Below are 17773 nucleotides of genomic sequence, written 5' to 3'. Positions count from 1 at the left end.
AACTATTAACCAATAGATGATGTAATAACAAGAAAAAATGCATATAAGCATGTATGTTTATGCTGAAAGTTAGAAAAAGCAATGTGATTTTAGGTTTTCTATACATCAACAACAGACTAGGTTGGTTTTACAGGGAATACCAGGAGACTAAACTAACAATGTATTAGTTATATAGTGAGTTCTTCAAAACAAATTAGTAAAACAGTAAATCAGAAATTATCCAGACAATTGCTTGTTCTTGACAGGAATATAAGGTTAGTTGTTGTTAGGTACACGTTAGACACAGAATGTAGCTGTCCAATTCTAAATATGTTAATTGTTTTCTTCAAGATGTAAACCTCATATAGGTAAACAGGTATCTGCTTACCCAAAATACCTTTTATTTTCATAAACACAGTTTAAATTTATGAAATTAATAATTATGAAATGGAAAGTAGAAAAATCTGGTCTGATTTGTGAAATATATTTTTATTTTTCCCACTAACACCTCAGTGTCTACTTCATTGACTTCAGCCTCTTTGAATCACAATTGAAACATAAATTTAGGCTTAAGGTGTTGTTACATAAAAATCAAAAGTGAGCAATTCAGATCTATAGAAAACCCTGTGAGACTGAGCTATCAGCCAGAAGCAGCAAAGAGCTCAGCTGCTGCTGGCTGATAGGGAGGAGGCTACTCCCCAAGAATTCACATAGTAGGAATTCACAGGACTCTGCAGGTGCACGAAAACAGCCAGAATGAAATAATATAAACATGGGACTTGTGAGAGATAGGCTTTAACCAATTGAAGTATCTGGCGTGGTGGTGTGTTAACCCTTTTAGTCAATAAGATGTACCTCTAACCCTATATAAACTGTGTGCTGTGTGAAATAAAAGGTCTTCACTATAAACTTCATAAGCTTGTTGGTGAAGTCCTTTCTCTCCGCCGAAAATTGTTTATTTTATTAAGGATATCTTTAAAACTCATTTTTGTGTTCACAGAAAGGGATGTTGGAAGATATGCATTTGTACATCAACTTAAATGCTTAAAAATTTTACGTATGCACAGACAAATTGCATCAGAAATAACACTTCTGCTTCCAACCTTTTGTATCTTGCATGCCAAACAAAAACATTGCAGTATTTGAATTCCAATTCAATGAAACAGTTTCCATCTGATTTCCCAAATAAAAAAGGTTTTTTGAATACTGATTGAACATGATCTCTCATTCCAAAAGTCAAGTTAATTTATTTTAAAATTTTGCATCCTAAACAGGTTAGGATATGGCATCAGTCTCAGTAAGTGACATGCACACTAACAGACATCAACAAATTTTTCCAGCATGGTATGATGGTGGGAGTTGGCATCCTCTAGTTCACCTTCACCCTCAGTCATTCAATAGCTAAGGTCAGAGGCTCATCTTTAGTGCTTCAAGTGGACATCCAGGCATTTATAGAAGGCAGAACATGTGGATGCCTCTATTGTCAAAGTTACCAAGCTTTGTGTAGATTTACTGATAACCTCTTGACTGTCAGATTTGTGGTAGAGAATAAGGCAGAGTGTCTGAGCTGTTCAATTTAGGTATTTCATAAAGAGCCTGCCAAGACATTGACTTTTCCTGGCGTATGAGATACTGTAGCAATCCTTCTCTGGGAAGCTGTGTAATACAACATTGTGGTGTTATTCATTAGAAATGAGACTGATTAAAATCTGAGCAAAAAAAGAAAAGCTCTACAGGCTGAAAAAAAAATAGCTGCCTATTCCAGAATAATATGCATCACTCAAAAACTCTGAAAAGGCTAAAGAGTGTCTGAGACTGTTAGAAATGGCAGCAAAGGAGATAAGTTGTTCTTCATTCCTCGGTGGAACATCTTAGAGGTGTTGATCCTCGCTGTCTTCAGGGTTTATAGTACTCAGCTGCTGGTACTAGCAAAGGCACTTTAGTAGACAAAAAATATCCTCACCTATAAGAAAGAAAGAAGGGAGCAAAAGATTCATTGATTTTTGAGGCTGTGCTATAGTCTTAATTTATAAAGCACATTTTTATGCAGTCGGCCACAACTGTGGATAAATGAAATGTAAATTTTCTTGCTTGAACTTTAGTCCATATGGGAACATATGTATTTCTTACTGAGGGGCAAAGCTTAAAGGCTGATATTGCTTCTCTAATCTCTGAGAAGAGTAAATATGACAGCTCACCATCTGGCAAATGGTCTAAACATTGGTCTTTTTATATAAATGCAGTTTTGGGAGTTGCCTTCTCCCTGGGATGTTTTTAATCATCTTGTAGATCACCTGCCTAGTTCCATGAATTAAAAACTCCTTTGTCAAATATGGTTTAGCTCCATGGAAGCAATTTACAACTTTCTGAGAAAATGACTTGATACTTGCTGGGATCCAGTGGGTGATTTCTTTGATCCCTACAAGAGATTTCCACTGTGTTAACTTGCATCAGTACATGAGGATTAGTATATCCTTGACAGGAAATCATATTGGTTTAGTTAGCATGAATGAAGCGGGGGAAAAGTTATGCCCAAAAAGCATCTCATGTACCTCTTTGCATGAGACTATAATGTGGACATTAACTTTGACCCAAAAGCATTGACCAGAACACAGCTCTGATACACTTCAGTGCAGACTTCATTATCCATCCAGATAAAACATCTGCAAGAGACTTGAGCTACGTCCAGTTGCATGAATTTGAAGCTTCAATATCTCTAATGCAGGATGGATCCAGCATTCCTAAGCATGGCACCAAATGTATCTAGGCTTATTAGCAATCTTGAATGCAATTCTTTGGGAAAAAACAGTGAAAAATGTGGAAAGGGGTGCAAAAAGCAGACTTCAAGAGAAAGAGGCTTATTGAGGAGAGTGTCATTGCGCAGAGGAAGAATATTATGCATGGAAGAGGAAGAGCTCTTGTATAGACTTTCCAAAATAAGTTCCTTGTGCATGTGTTCTAACACATAATTCTTTGGTTACATGATTTCATACTGGATTATACATTAATTAGGTGGAAGAAATGTCTTAAGGAATGAAACCACACACCACAGACACCATGACTTCAGTCTGAAGGGCTCCTCACAGTCAGTGGGCAGTGTTGCTGCATATGCACTGTGAGATTATTCTCTACACTTTGCCTACAGTCTTTGGTACTCATAAACTGTAAGGCCACACAGTTTACAAATATATATATATATATATCTTTAATTTAGTTCTCATTATGTTATCAAATGGAAAGGAATTTCTTCAATTTAGAGTTTAGTAATTAGGTACTGTGCCATTTATATTGTAATCAAACTCTACTAGTCTTTTTTCCAATATTAAATCTGCATTTTCATGTTCAGAGCAATCAAGTAATTCAGACCTGAGGTTCCAAGAGTGACTAAACTATTTTTTTAAAATGTGTAAAATAGAGACAGTAGGTGAGGTGTGTTTTTTCTGCAGAATTCCTAAATCTATTTATTGTCCTTACAAAACTGGTAATGATATTGCTGTAATTTGTGTAATTTGTTTGTTTAGTTTCATGTGACCTTGTTAGATTTGTTTAAAAAGAATTTAATCCACTTGAATAAGATTTATATTACTTTATCAGTCTTTGGCTAAATAAAATAAAGAGAAGCAGGCTTACTGATAATGCACAGGTGCAGAATGAACAATGCAAATTACGTTATTTCTGACTTTAACCATGCTAAGAGTGATACTAATTTTATGCATTTAATTGCAGAAGCTTTCTAATATCTTTTTGCACTGTCCATCATAATGTTTTCTACTGAACAGGAAATAAACACTGAAATTATCTAATCAGAAAATCTTTGATAAATTGATTTAATTAAAACTGAAATGTTTTTTGCCACTAAAATTCACACTGAATCCTATGTTTGTTATTTTTCCTTGGAGAGGGAAAGAGCTATTAGTAATTCTAACCACGTGCTTTATGAAAGAAATGAAAAATCTGATTTGGTCAAACTTTTGCCAAGATCTCTACATTTATGTGAAAGAAAAGGTTATATGAAGTCATAAAAAGCTATCTGTTTTGTGTTTTATAGGTGTTAGAAGTGATTTTTCATATGAGAAAAAGGTTAGCACTGCCTGCTCCTGGAGAAATATTTTCGTGCATATGCTTCTGAATTTAGAAATACTTTCTAAATATGTTTCTAAGTATGAAAGTAAAATTATGTCATTGGACTTCAGTCATAGACTGTTAAAATGTGATAATTTTTTTTAATGTTTCGAGTTGGCATAGAGGAGGGGGGATTGACAATGTGTTATAGTTACTGTAGAGAAGGTGTTGTATGATTAAAACCCTTTAAAATTACTAAAGCAGGCATAATATCAGGGCATTTTATTTCACAAATCTTGTTTTTTAATTTTACAGCATTTTTTCATGGGGACACTAAAAAATGTATGCCTTCAGCTGGTTTTAATATGCAAAATTGTAAAGCAAATCTTGCAGGGGATCAAAAGAATATTTGATATTTTGGTGTTACTGAATAGTAATACTTGACAAGTAGTATTTGACTGTAATATCACAGTTTTATTCTCATTAGTGTTATTGCTTAATTGCTTTCTTCAAAGACTTCAGCTGCTTTGTTTTGTGGTGCTTCAAGTTCTTGAACTTACAGAAAGTGAAATAATTCTGTATTAATTATGCTGTCTGCAACTGCAATCTGCCCTAACTCCCTGTGCTGGTTTAAAGGTAAACTGGTGGGAGAAATAAACCTGACTCAAGAGAGATTGCAAGTCAGAGTTAAAATTTACTTTAACATATTACAATAAATACAATGATACAGAGAGAAAAATTGTTTTAACCGAAAAAAGAACAGATATATAACCTGGCACCCTGGGGCACAAACAGAATGGTGTTCCTTGGCCCCTGTGCTGAGCCCCACGTGGTCCCCCTGAGTCCAAACTAGAAGGAAAGGAAAACCTGTTGGTGCAGATGATGGTCACAGTCTTTTCAAAAGTGATGGTTGCAGTCCTGTTGAGGTTTTGGTCCTCCTCTGAATCCGATGAGTGGTACCAGAAGTCCCAAAACCCAAAGATTATATATGCTTATGTTCCATTGGGAATGCTCAGTATCTACCCCCAGGGTGAGGAGTTCCGCAGTGGGTGATTTAACTCTGTGAGTCATGGAATATTTTTTGGATCTTCAATGGCCACTAGCAGACATGCCTCCTCAGGCTGGATGTGAAGGAGCTAATAACTCCCCGGAGGGGAGTTATCACACCTGTCATTGGTGTGAAAACAGGAACATTCCCCTGTCTCACAGGGTTCTCTAACACCCAGCCTGTAGCCTGAGGTGTCCAGTGTGCCCTGGGCAGCTGCTGCAGATGATCCATCATTAACAGTTCAGGAGAAATGACACAGAGAGTGTAGATAGAATGTAACACAGAATTTTGGTTATACCTGCACAGTGATAAGCTGATCCTGACCACTGTAGCTAGGGCACTCCCTACATGATTTGACTGCCCAGTTGAGGAGGTACCTGGAAATGGACTGTTTTTAACTGCCACGTATTTTATTCAATCTGCAGGGTAATGACGTTCGGATAATCCTTGGCCAGTTTGATGAGGAAATGGCTGTGAAAGTTTTCTGCTGTGTAAGTAAATGTATTTAATTACATATCAGAACAAATAATGGGCTACATTTGAATAAAAAGTAACTCAAGCATAAACATTTCTACATGGAGTTCGACTCTGTGAAGGTTTCTATCCTAAAAAGAGGTTCCACATGCTTAGCTCTATTTTTCTTTCAGTAAAAGACTGTATTTGACTTCAGTGGAACCTTGGCATAGGCTGCATGGTTAGCTTCTTGTTATTGCTTTCTGTAGTGGAATTAAATGCCAAATCAAACTCAAGCATTTCTTTTCACATCAGATTCAGGGAAATACTTGTATATGTAGCAACACATACAGTTAACTGCAAGATTTGAACCATGTCTAAGAGTTGTGTTTTGGTGGTGATATCTGTGTGTATGTGGTTTTTCATGGTTTGTTTTGAAAGAATAAGGAGTCCAAGCCAGTTCCTATACATACGAACTCAGCAACACAAATAAATTGATATAATTTCTACTGAAAATGTTGCTAATTGTACAGTTGTCCTTCGTGTCTGACTGCTGTACATCTTACATGTATTACATGAAAGCAAAGATCAGTTTGTAAAACATAAAGTTTTTTGAACTAACGGACATACAGTAGCACCAGCAAACAAACTGCCCATCCTCACCATTTGTTTGTGTGCAAACATGCACACTGTTATTGCCATCAAAAGTAGCAGGATTAAAATATGGATCTACATTTGCACGTGCCTGAAAAAAAAATCCTAGAGGCAGATTTTAGTGACCTAAATTTTGTATAGGTAGTGAATTCTCAGTCTAAATAGTCAGATTAACCCTGTATGATCTAAGAACACAATAAATGTAATGGAAAAGAGATAATGATGGCATCTAAATTTCAGAGGGTGGAGTTTTTTTTAGTATTCACATAGGGAGACAGTTACCTATACAAGCCAAGAAAAGAAAGGCAGAAATTCAAAATCTGAGTGCTGCATGTGCCTCAGATGCATTTTGACTCATGCTCAGCAGGTGTCCCAGTTGGAGGCAAAATTTGGAGAGGAGATTTTAGAGTATATTTGAAAAGAACAAAATCTAGGTTTTCATCCAAAAGGAAATGGAAAGTATTATTATATATTTCATTCTTCTCATCTCTAGATCTTTATATCTTTTTATTTCAGCATTTAAATAGGATTGACAAACATAATCTGCTGTTTTTTCATTTCTGAAAGAAAGAATGATCCTTCTGCAGTCCAGCTTCTTTTCAGATCCCTTGGAGTTGGGCTGCATTTCCACAGCTAAGGGGTCCTGGTCAGAACTGTCTTCCTGTCCAACATGAGCTAGATATTGGCCTCATTTATGCTACTGCCTTTAATTTTTAATTGCCTTCCTCTACAATTCTTTTCCAACTCCATGTGCATGTGAGGCCACTGGAGAATTTTTAGAGAAGCAGGCTGTCCTCTTATCTGCATTGCTCTAGTCTGATGGATTTTGGGGAGAGGATGTCTCTTTCACACAAACACCTATCACACCTTTCTGTGGCTACAGTTTGGTACAAACATGGGAGATGTGCCTGACTCTGAGTGGTTTAAAGAGGGATGGCTGCTTCTAAAGTACATTAGTGTCAAAAATTAAAAGGTGGATTTTTCTGAAGCCTGGAGGAATCTGAGAGATCATGTATTTATTTGGGAGTTTCAGAAGGAGACTAAATGCAGGAGCGGGCAGTTCAAAGTAGGTCATTTATATATTAATGTACTACATTATGTCAGAAAGCTTGTTCTTAGTCATAAAATATATTGTTGACTCATGCACTCCTACAGATGTGTGTCTAAAAGAACAATAATTTAAATATGTCAAGTTTTTAATGACTCTTTTCCAGGTTTATCTTCAAACAGGTTTCACTTGTGATTTCCTATTATATTTTGCATGATGACTGATGTCAGCCAGAGAAAGGCTTTGAGTTTTTTAAAGGAAGGCACTTTTTCACTAGTGCAAGATTTATTTTTTATTCTGATTGTGATTATAACCTGAATATCATTTGCTAATGACTTATGTGGGTGGTAAAATCTTCGAGTCTGCCTCACTTTTCTGCCTGGATTCAATAGTCATGTGCTGTGAGGTTTCCTCAGGACATTTATTTTTTTCTATAGAATCATAGAATCATTTAGGTTGGAAAATACCTTTAAGATTATCAAGTACAACAATTAACCCAGCACTGCCAAGTCCATGACTAAACCATGTCCCTAAGTACGACATCTTTTAAATACCTCCAGGCATGATGACCCAACCACTTCCCTATTCCTTGATAATCCTTTCAATGAAAGAATCTTTCCTAATATCCAACCTCAACCATTTTCTCTCATCCTATTGCTTTTTATTTGGAAGAGACTGACGCCGTTACCCACACAGTAAATGTACTAAAAGATAGTGTAATTCAGTGATAGACTTTAAAAACGGGACAGGACTGGTTCAAACCAAAGTGAATGTTGGCAGGTGTTTCCTGCAACGATTTAAATAAGCTTAACTATTCATTTAACACCAGTGAAAAAAACAGTGAGCAATTTTAGTTCTTTGGGAAATCTTCGCTTTGGAATTTCATTTTTACCTCTGTGGGATGAATGTGGTGTTTTTCATGAAATAGAAATAAGAAACTTTTGCTCAAAACTTAATATTTCAACAATCAACAAATTGCTAGTACTTGTGCACTACACATAAGAAGGCTCTCTTACAGAAATTTCTTTGTTGTAAATAAGCATCTCTTTATGGATTCAAACAAGAATGAAAAAAGTTGAAAAAACAAAAATGGAATTTCACAAGGGCAAAATTTATCAATGACAATTTCCTAGCTGTTTGACAGCAACTGAGGGCTTTGCAGCCTATACAGGGCATGAGAGAAAGATTAGGGAAGATATATGATGTTCTGGTGGTAGTAAGTACTTGTAAACCGTTTTCACCTTGCTCTTGTGTGCCAACAAATCTTCCCCTTAGAAACTAAAACTTGTAAGAATTGGTCTGTGCGCATTCAGACAGTTCAAAAAAGGTCCATGTATTTTGAGTGTATCTTTTACGCATCAAAATCATCTCCATTTAACAGAATGAACAGGGAGGAAAAGATGGCAAAAAGCATTATTTTGCAGTAAGTCTTCCTGAACCCAAACACTGAAGTGCCCGAATGCTATCAACCATGCTGTAGAAAAAAATACTGCATGGTCATGGTGCTCTTCTATAGAGGAGCTGATTTTCTTCCTTCTTTTGCCTTCCCCAGACAACCCTTCAAGCCCTTCTATGTTACCATATCTCAAATGATGAGCTGCCAGAGCTTAAAGTGTTTGGTTTGTTTTTTGTTAAACCAAATGATTGCAGAAACGTGAAAGTACAGCCAGTCTTTCAGTGCAACCATGTTGGGAATGATCCCTCATTTCCAGTGATTTTGAAACTTTCAGTTTTCAGCCCAGATCCCAGGGCATTCACAGATTATGCAGGAAACAGTTCAAGTGCTTATGCAAAGAGAAAATTTCCAACAGCTCTAATTTCAGAATAGTTCACAGCCAATATTTTCTGGCAACATACAGTTTGATACTTTAATCTCTGTAGAGCATGGGAAGCTACATAAGTTTGTCCTTCTCTAAAAGCACTATTCTGTGTCAGTTTGTGTCCTTAATGATTTAAAAACTGTCAAATAAAGGACACTATTACTGAAAGGTCTTGAATGATCTAATTGTGTATTGGAAACTCATTTATACATAAGGAAGTACTGCAGGATGGAATTGCTGTTTTCCTTGCAGGTGGACCTGAGATACAGTGTTGACATAGCTGTGGCAGGAGTGGAGATGGGCAGGAGGACAAAAGCAGATGTGTTTCTGGAAGGGTAGAATTAATGAGTAAGAGAAAGACAAACTATTTATGTGGATTCCAACTCAGCATATTCTGTGATTGTGGAATAATTAAGTGTAATGGGTTGGCCCTTGCTGGGTGCCAGTTACTCACTAAAGTTGCTCTCTCACTCCCCTCTGTAGCTGAGCAGAGGAGAGAAAATATAGCGAAGAGTTTGTGAGTTAAGGACCAGGAGAGAACACTTACTGATCACTATCCTGGGCAAAACAGACTCAAAGAGGAGATATTAATTAAATTTATTGCTGACAGGATCAGAGCAAGAGAACGAGAAGTAAAATAAATTTTAAAATCACCTTCCTCCCCGCTCCCCCCACCTTCACCCTCCGCCAAGTTCTAACTCTGCCCCACCCCACCCCCCGCTCACCCCTGCCAGCAGTGCAGGGCGTCTGGGAATGGACATTATGGTCAATTGTTTCTGCCACTGCATAGGGTCAGAGGTCCTTTCCCTGCTCCCCATGGGGCCTCTCTCATGGGAGACAGTCCTTCACAAACTTCTCGAGCATGAGTGCATCCCAAAGGCAACAGTTCTTCACAAAACTGCTGCATCATGGGTCACTTTTCCAGGGGTTCCAGTCCTTCAGGCACAGGCTACTCCACCATTGGTCTCTCACAGGTACACAAGTGCTACCAGGAAAACCTGCTCCAGCATTGGCTCCTCTCTCCATGGGCTGCAGATCCCTGCCAGGACCCTGCTCCATCATGGGCCTCCCAAAGACAGTCACAGCCTCCTTTGGACATCCACCTGCTCTGGCATGGGCTCCTCCAGGGGCTGCAGATGGATCTCTGCACTGCCGTGGTCCTTCCTGGGCTGCAGGAGCACAGCTGCTCCACTATGGCCTGCACCATGGGCTGCAGAGGAACCTCAGGTCTGGTGCCTGGAGCGGCTCCTGCCCTTCCTTCTCCACTGATGCCGTGGTCTGCAGAGTTGTTCATATGTTCTTACTCTGCTCTTCTCTGGCTGCCATTTCATCTGCACAGTAACTTTTATTTCCTTCTTAAATATGTTATCAAAGAGGTGTGTCTCGGTTTGAGGGGAAAAAACCAAAATGTTTTACCCACAAGCAGGGGAGGGGCCTCCTCCACGATAATCACACCACTCTTTATCAAATTTAAGAAAAGGAATTTTAATACAAGAAGGATAACTGATATATATATATGTAACAGACTAGTGCAACCCACTTCCCCAACACCACAAGAGAGGGAAAAAAAAAAACAAAAAAAACAAAACAACAACAAAACCCAGCAGGTTTTTTCTCCGTGAGGAAAGGTTATACTCAAGTGTTCATGTCACAGCCCGGCTGGCTGCAGAGTGAGTTTCAGTCCCTCTCCAGCGAAACAGACGAGCAGTGGGCTTTCAGATGGACTCTCAGTCTCTTCCCCCTGTGTTCCCTGTCCAAGAAGCAGAAAGGTACAAGCAACCAGCAGCAAATCCAAGGCAGGCAGCAGCAGCAGCATGGCACGAAAAGTAGTCCGGAGTAGGCAGTGGCAAGACAGCCAGGAAAACCCCAGCAGTAACCAGCAGGGCAGCCTGCCTCCTTCGAGCCCCCACTCCGCCGTTCCGCCGAGCCAAGACTGGGCAGAATATCCAAAAAAAAACCCCAAAAGAGACAAACCTGCCCCCACCCCAGCGATCAACAGTTAACTGCTTCTTTTGTTAACCGCTGGCTTGGGCAGTTAAGTGGCAGGGGAGAGAATTTACATAATAATCCCAAACTACAACAAGGTGTTACTGTCATTCCTGATTGGCTTGGTCTTGGCCAGCAGTGGGTCCATCTTGGAGCCTGCTGGCATTGACTCTGCTGGACATGGGGGAAGCTTCTGGCACCTTCTCACAGAAGCCACCCCTGTAGTCTACTTTACCAAAACCTGGTCACAGAAACACAATACAGTAAGATATGAGATGCCAGACACTGGTTTTCAAACATGAGGACTTTGAACTGTATTGTATACAAATGTATGAAATTTGATTCTGGCTGAACAAAAGCTCCTTCAACCAGGGGCCAAACAAATCTGCTTTGCGCAGAATACAGTTATGAACTGAGTTGGCACCATTATAATAGACTTTGCAGTTTTAAAGCCCATTTTTAATTTGGGTATTAACATATTTAAGAGGCTGCCCTATTTCATATTTTCTGCTATTCATCTACAAATCTGATAGGCTTTTTGCATGATCTTTGGGATACTTTTCAAAACAGTTATTTCTGAATGACTAATATGTCCTGTTTGCATTCTTATAATTTCCTCCTTCTGTAATATTTTCTGTGAAAACCTTGCTGTTTTCCTGTTAAGAGCTCTAAGCTTGTGCCATGTATTTCTAAAAATTTGTATTTTTATCTTATGCCTTCTATCCCCAGCATTACTTCTATTAGGAGCCAAAGAAGAATGAAACGTGTTGTTTTGAAATGGAGTCTGACTGAAATGTCAGAAGAAAAATATCTAGTTGCAAGAAAGTGAGAGAAACATCTGAGATAAAACTTGCTAATTTTATCTTAGAACACTCTTCACAATAAAAAAGGGTATCTGTTGTGAATAGATTGACTTTTAGGTACAACAGCATATGTGCCTGACTAAGAAAGTATTTCTGTTTCCTCTTATACGTATCTGCTAAGTACTGAAAGGAGATAACCATCATCTCAGTATCTGAGAGTACAGTGGGCTGTATTCAGTATTCAAACAATATAGAATTTCACATAAAGAAATTTTTTGCTGGAAAAAAAAAAAGAAAAAATCATCAATTTACTATTGATTCATGCTCCTCAGAAGAAACGGTTAACTTAGTGTCGCTGTGGTCTCTGTTTTGGCACAGTCACCTAATCTGTATTTGCCACATTGTGATTTGATGTTTCCTGTGATCCAAGATTTCTTTTTTTACCTAATCCCAGTTTATATAGTCTTTAGGTTGATCTAAGGGTGATAATAAATCTAAACGTGGTAGCATTGTGGTCCTATCACTCACATAACAATTGTGTTATGAAGAATTTTCTGTGCAAAGCTGTGCCTTCTGCCAGTGTTCCTCTTTAACTCCCCCAGTTTTAGAATATAGTTTCAGTTTTCTGTTTTTGAGGAAATGGTTTATTGAAAGCAAACCAGGATTTAGTAAATTCCTTTCTCATTTCCTGTATTTTAAAGTTATCATGAAAAGAGTCTTCATTATTAGCAAGTAATAATTCTGAACTGTTCATAGTACTTGTGGATCCTTTGATTATGCCACTCTTTCATTAATAAGGGGAAAAAAAGCATTAACAGCAATTGCTTTTATGTTCAGTACCTCTGTTACAATGTCTATTAGCTTTTCTGTTCTTTATTTACAGGCCTATGATGAAGAAATGTATGGCAGCAAATATCAGTGGATTATTCCAGGGTGGTATGAAAACCTTTGGTGGGAATCCTGGATTAATTCCTCACAGTGTCTCAGTAAAAATCTTCTTGCAGCCATGGAAGGTTATATTGGAGTGGATTTTGAACCTCTCAGCTCAAAAACTAAAAAGACTATATCAGGAAGGGTTAGTATTTTTCCTCCATGTATTTTATTATACCATCAGTTGTCTCACTGGTGTATTGACACAATAAAGCACCAAGGAAGGAGGTGAAGCTAAATGATTCTTCTACCAAGAGACCTGACAGTCATCATGGTTAGTCTCATCTTTCCAGTGGTTTAGAGTTTTTAAATATTTAAAAATCAATTACAATCCTCTACAGGGTAAGAAAGCAATAAAGTCTTCTGCTTAAATCTGCCCTCTTCCCCCTGTATGAACATTATAGTCAAATGTACGTTAAAGCTTGAATTGTAGTCTACGGTATTGTTGTGTCATGTCAAGTTAAATAGTTGAGCATAGAAACAGAAAGTTTTTATATTTAAACCTATTTCTGCAAACAACTAATTTCAATGGTGATTTGTGCCTTGCAGAATTAGGGGGCAGGAGGTGGTGTTTCTATGAGGCACATAACATTTTATCAACAGAAAAAATTGTACAAGCTCTGCCCAATGAATAAACATGGCTGATTTTGTTGCTTTTCATCTTTTTTTTCCATCTGCCTTTCATGCTTTGCTGAGTGAGCATGAAAGGCAACTTTACTGACAGGTGACTCATCATATGCTAGCACACCATCAAGAATGTAGGGAACTTGTAAAACTTAAACAAATAATAGATAATTTCATATTAAGGAAATGCTTGCAAAAGTAAAGATTTGCACTTCCTATAAAGTGTGATCAGACCAATAATTTGCAGGGATAGAGACTTAGTCTGTTCAAGTATTATGGCTCACTGCTACACTGGTAGTTTTGATTGAACTGAATCCTTTTGTACAAGAGCAAAATAAAGCAAGTTGTCCTTCATACAGTGAAGCAGCACAACTGCTTTCATTTTTTCTGTCTCCTAGGTCTGCCTCCCAGTCTCATCATCAGTTTTATAAGCCAGGTAGCACATGTTTTTTGAATTTTAGTTTCTTTCATAATTTTTGTTTTGGCAGCCTTTTCTGTATATGTCATGCAAGTCTCTAAATTGCAGGGTGTGGTTTGCAGTTTTGGTTTGGATGCAACTCTGTAAAATGTTAAATATGGAGGTAAAACTGAGTTTTCTCTCTTCTGCAGACTCCACAGCAGTATGAAAAGGAATACAATGCTAAGCGTGGTGATGGACAATCCAGCAAATTTCATGGTTATGCCTATGATGGAATATGGGTGATTGCCAAGACCCTGCAGCGGGCAATGAAGCATCTGAATGCCACCAACAAGCACCAAAAAATTGAAGATTTTAACTACACAAATCAGAAACTTGGCAAAATTTTTCTGGATGCTATGAATGAAACCAACTTCTTTGGAGTAACGGTAGGTGCGAATCAGATAATTGTGGGGTGGAGTAGGCTTGTGATTCCATGTAAGTAGCTGAAACAAGCATTAAATATTAAGTACTCTTGAAAAAGAAACACAGTTGTGTATTTCTTCTATCTTCAGATCTTCCACAGTTCTACTTTATATTAAAAATTAATGCTGTTACCTTTAGACTCTTGCTCATTACCTGTCTTCTAAAGCCAAGTGATGACACTGTACGATACCGCCATTATCAGATCTTTAAGCATGAATGTCACCTGAATTAACAACTCAGAGTGGTCTCAAGGGAACCACAAGTGTTGCAAGATGCAGTGACCTTTTAAGTGAAATGTTTTAGCAGTTAAGGAGTAGCTGGCATGTGATGTGAAAACACATATTTCTTTCCATTGCTTATTTTTGTTATTAAGTTATAATACACCATCTCTAACTCCATTGCTGTACATCCTAGATATTCTTGCAGCATACTTCAGTTGTGATTTAAATTAATTTATAATTTGTATTTTTTCACAGTCAAGTATATACTAACTATGACTAAAGAAGAATTGGTCGTATACAGTAGTATCCTCACTCTGATTTCAATTGTGCCATTGCACAATAGTAATTTTAAATTAATTTATTTATTTACATTGCTTCTGGTTTTTAGCAGGGTAAAACAGATGATAGGAGTGTGGTTTTGAAACTTCTTAATTGCTTAATTGTATCTGAGGCAACATCAGTCAGAAGTTCGTGGTGCATATGTGTTCATGAGTCTGCAGTGCTCACCAAGAGAAATGAGCAAACTCCATTTCAGGGAGAAGGGTCTTCAGAGTTTCCAATAGCAGCAAACAAGGAACCTACTGGAACATGCTTGGTTAAACAGTGTACTTAGACTGCAACATGGCTTGATAAGGAAATCAGTGTTTTGAAGAAATGTGTATTACAGTGGTGCACTGAGGGGCACCTCCTTCCAGCAAGAGCATGGAGAAGGTTGGCAGCAGCTGGTCAGATTCTGTCACTGTGTTAATTTAAACTGTCTCGGATGTCAATTAACCTCAAAATGTGTTGATGTCATACATCTCAAAATGTGGTTCATGGAGGGAATGCCTACATATAGACATCAATGAGGCATGAAGGCTCAATTTTTTTGTGTTCTTGTTAATTGATGGAGAAGCCTTTTATGTCATGGTACAATTGAAACTATTCTAGGATTCATAAGTAAAAAACAACCACATGGCAAGGCAATACTGGTATCTAGTTGCTTGTACAATACGAATTTTGCTTTCTTTTCATGCTAAATTTGACCAAAGGTTTCAGTAAAAGAATTTGCAATCCTATTGCATCCACAGTAAGACTGGATCTTTGATAAAGCTCTCAGACAGTAGCAGCTATGAACAAGACTCTGCAGAGACTCAGATACACCTGCCCTGAGTTATTCCAAGTATCTATTGATAAGCTTGAAATTGCATATTGTTATGTAGTTCCTTTTTCTTTGTTTGTTTGTTTTTTTCTTCCTTCACCTTAACCTTTTTTTTTTCTGCTGTTATGTTTTGCGGCCAGTTATGGTCACATTGATAGATTTCATTAGCACGGCTTAATTGGCCTTCACTGCTCCACCTCCAAAAAACCAACAAAACCGAACCCAGAATCTCTAGGATTGAAGAAAGCTCATTTTTTATTAGTTTCAGAGATACCAGCAAAACCTCACATACATCCCTTTAGGGAGGGAATGAATCGAAGCTTCACCAACCATATTCAGCTGTTACTTTATCCTCACAGGTATAATGGTTTTCAAAGAAATTACTGCATGATTATTCACTGTATTTAGTGCCTGTCTGAGGTGCTTTGTAAAATGTTTCTCTTTAACATTGCTTTACCAAATCATTATGACAATGCACAGCCCAAATCTGGTATTTGCAAGGATCGTGCTTCCAGTTCCTGTAATTCAAAAAATGTTTTAATGGAAAGATATGGAGGGAAGAAAATCTATAGCAGCTACACTTTCTTAGGACATAATTAGAACAAATGATACTCAGGTTTTTCCAGACAGTATGAAGAGGAAGAGTTTTAGAGGAGATATTAAATGTCTTGCATTGAAGTGTTCAAAAAGTTGAAGGAACAGATTGATTCTTACCAGAAATATTTTTAAACTTTTTATTCTTCATCCTAATAAATTGCTGTCATTTTGGACCTAATTTAAAACTTTCACTGGAATGTAAGTTTTAAGTCTTGGAGTGGCAAATCTAATTTATTTTTTTCCCAGAAAATGTATTTTAGTATATTTTTTTTACAGTTTATTTGTAAAAACTTATTCTAATCAGGAAAAGGACATTCCTTTGTTCAAGAGTATCTATGCCAAATACAAAATGAGTTTCTGATACAAAGAAGGAATAAAAGGAAGGAATAAATCCTATCAATATTCAAAAACTCATCCAATAATATAGTAGACTGTGTTATTTATTAAGAGAAGATAGACAAGAAGCTATAGAGAAGAATCTAAAAATGCAAAGTTATTAAGTGGAGGCATCTTTCTTTATGCTTTCTGTGAATATGATATCAGAAACACTGTTGTGTCATAAATAATAAATCACTTTATCCAGTTTTCATTTTCTTTGAAATTATTTATAGCAAACTACACCATTGAGTGGTGGATTTTACGGAATTTTTTTAACAATCTTAAAAGAGTTGTTGGGATGAAGTGTGCTAACTCCTAATCATACATTATAGCATTATTTCAATTTTCTGTTATTTTTTTCTGTTTTCCTTTTTTTTCTTTTATTTTCCAAGAGACAACATTTAGAAAACAGTTAAGGCTAATCCTGTTTTTATGCTACATAAATTTGGTGTTTTATCAGAAAAACAGTAATATAGTTATCTGCTACACTTTTTCAAAGATAAACTGGATAGTGTTTTACAGGTACAAAAGGACTTTATGATGAGAAATGCAGTATGAACAAACAAAAGACCTGCAGGGATGTTCCTACAGTTTTTTTATTCCAGGTACCCTAGTTCTGAAGTCAGATTCACTGGTGTGGGCCATTTTGAGTAAGGCATTGTGTGGCTAGAATGATCCATCCAAAATGATCAGCTTTCAGGAAAGGATTCCTTTTGATTTGGGACTACCTTGGTTTTCATGATTTTCTTGTTTTAATTGGTTTTCATATACATTTTTTCTAATTCCTTGGTTATCAGAGCACTTCATTACATATAAATGGGAAAGTTACTGAAATAAGAAAATACCTCAAAGGATTTTGTACAATATATTCCCACTTGCCAGATAAAGGCAGTTGTGTAAACTGAATGCAACCACCCTAATGGTTTGTAAAGTGGAAGGTGCCTGTTTCCTTCTTTATCCCTCTTCTCAAATAGTACACATTCTTTCTCATAACCTCAGTTTCAGAAAATGGAAGATAAGAAGTATTCAAACAATATATTGTGACACAGTTTAAGTGTTTGAGGAGTTCCCTTATGTAGCTGGTAGAGGCACTGAAAGTAATTCAGAGGTGGAGGATCTAGTGAGGTCTCTGTTGAAGTGTTACTA

General features: G+C 37.3%; 1 protein-coding gene across 2 annotated transcripts in view; it reads left to right on the top strand.

The window, feature by feature from the left end:
• GABBR2 (gamma-aminobutyric acid type B receptor subunit 2) overlaps positions 1-17773 on the top strand; it is a 482477-nt gene that overhangs the window by 231428 nt on the left and 233276 nt on the right. For both annotated transcript variants that reach the window (XM_071555005.1, XM_071555006.1), the window contains exons 5-7: positions 5515-5580; positions 12737-12928; positions 14017-14253. In XM_071555005.1, coding sequence (XP_071411106.1) covers positions 5515-5580; positions 12737-12928; positions 14017-14253 — 495 coding nt within the window. The remainder of the gene's footprint in view (positions 1-5514; positions 5581-12736; positions 12929-14016; positions 14254-17773) is intronic.

The sequence above is a fragment of the Pithys albifrons genome, chromosome 4 (genome assembly GCF_047495875.1).
Source record: "Pithys albifrons albifrons isolate INPA30051 chromosome 4, PitAlb_v1, whole genome shotgun sequence".
Lineage (NCBI taxonomy): Eukaryota > Metazoa > Chordata > Aves > Passeriformes > Thamnophilidae > Pithys > Pithys albifrons.
This window is presented reverse-complemented; position numbering and strand designations above follow the sequence as displayed.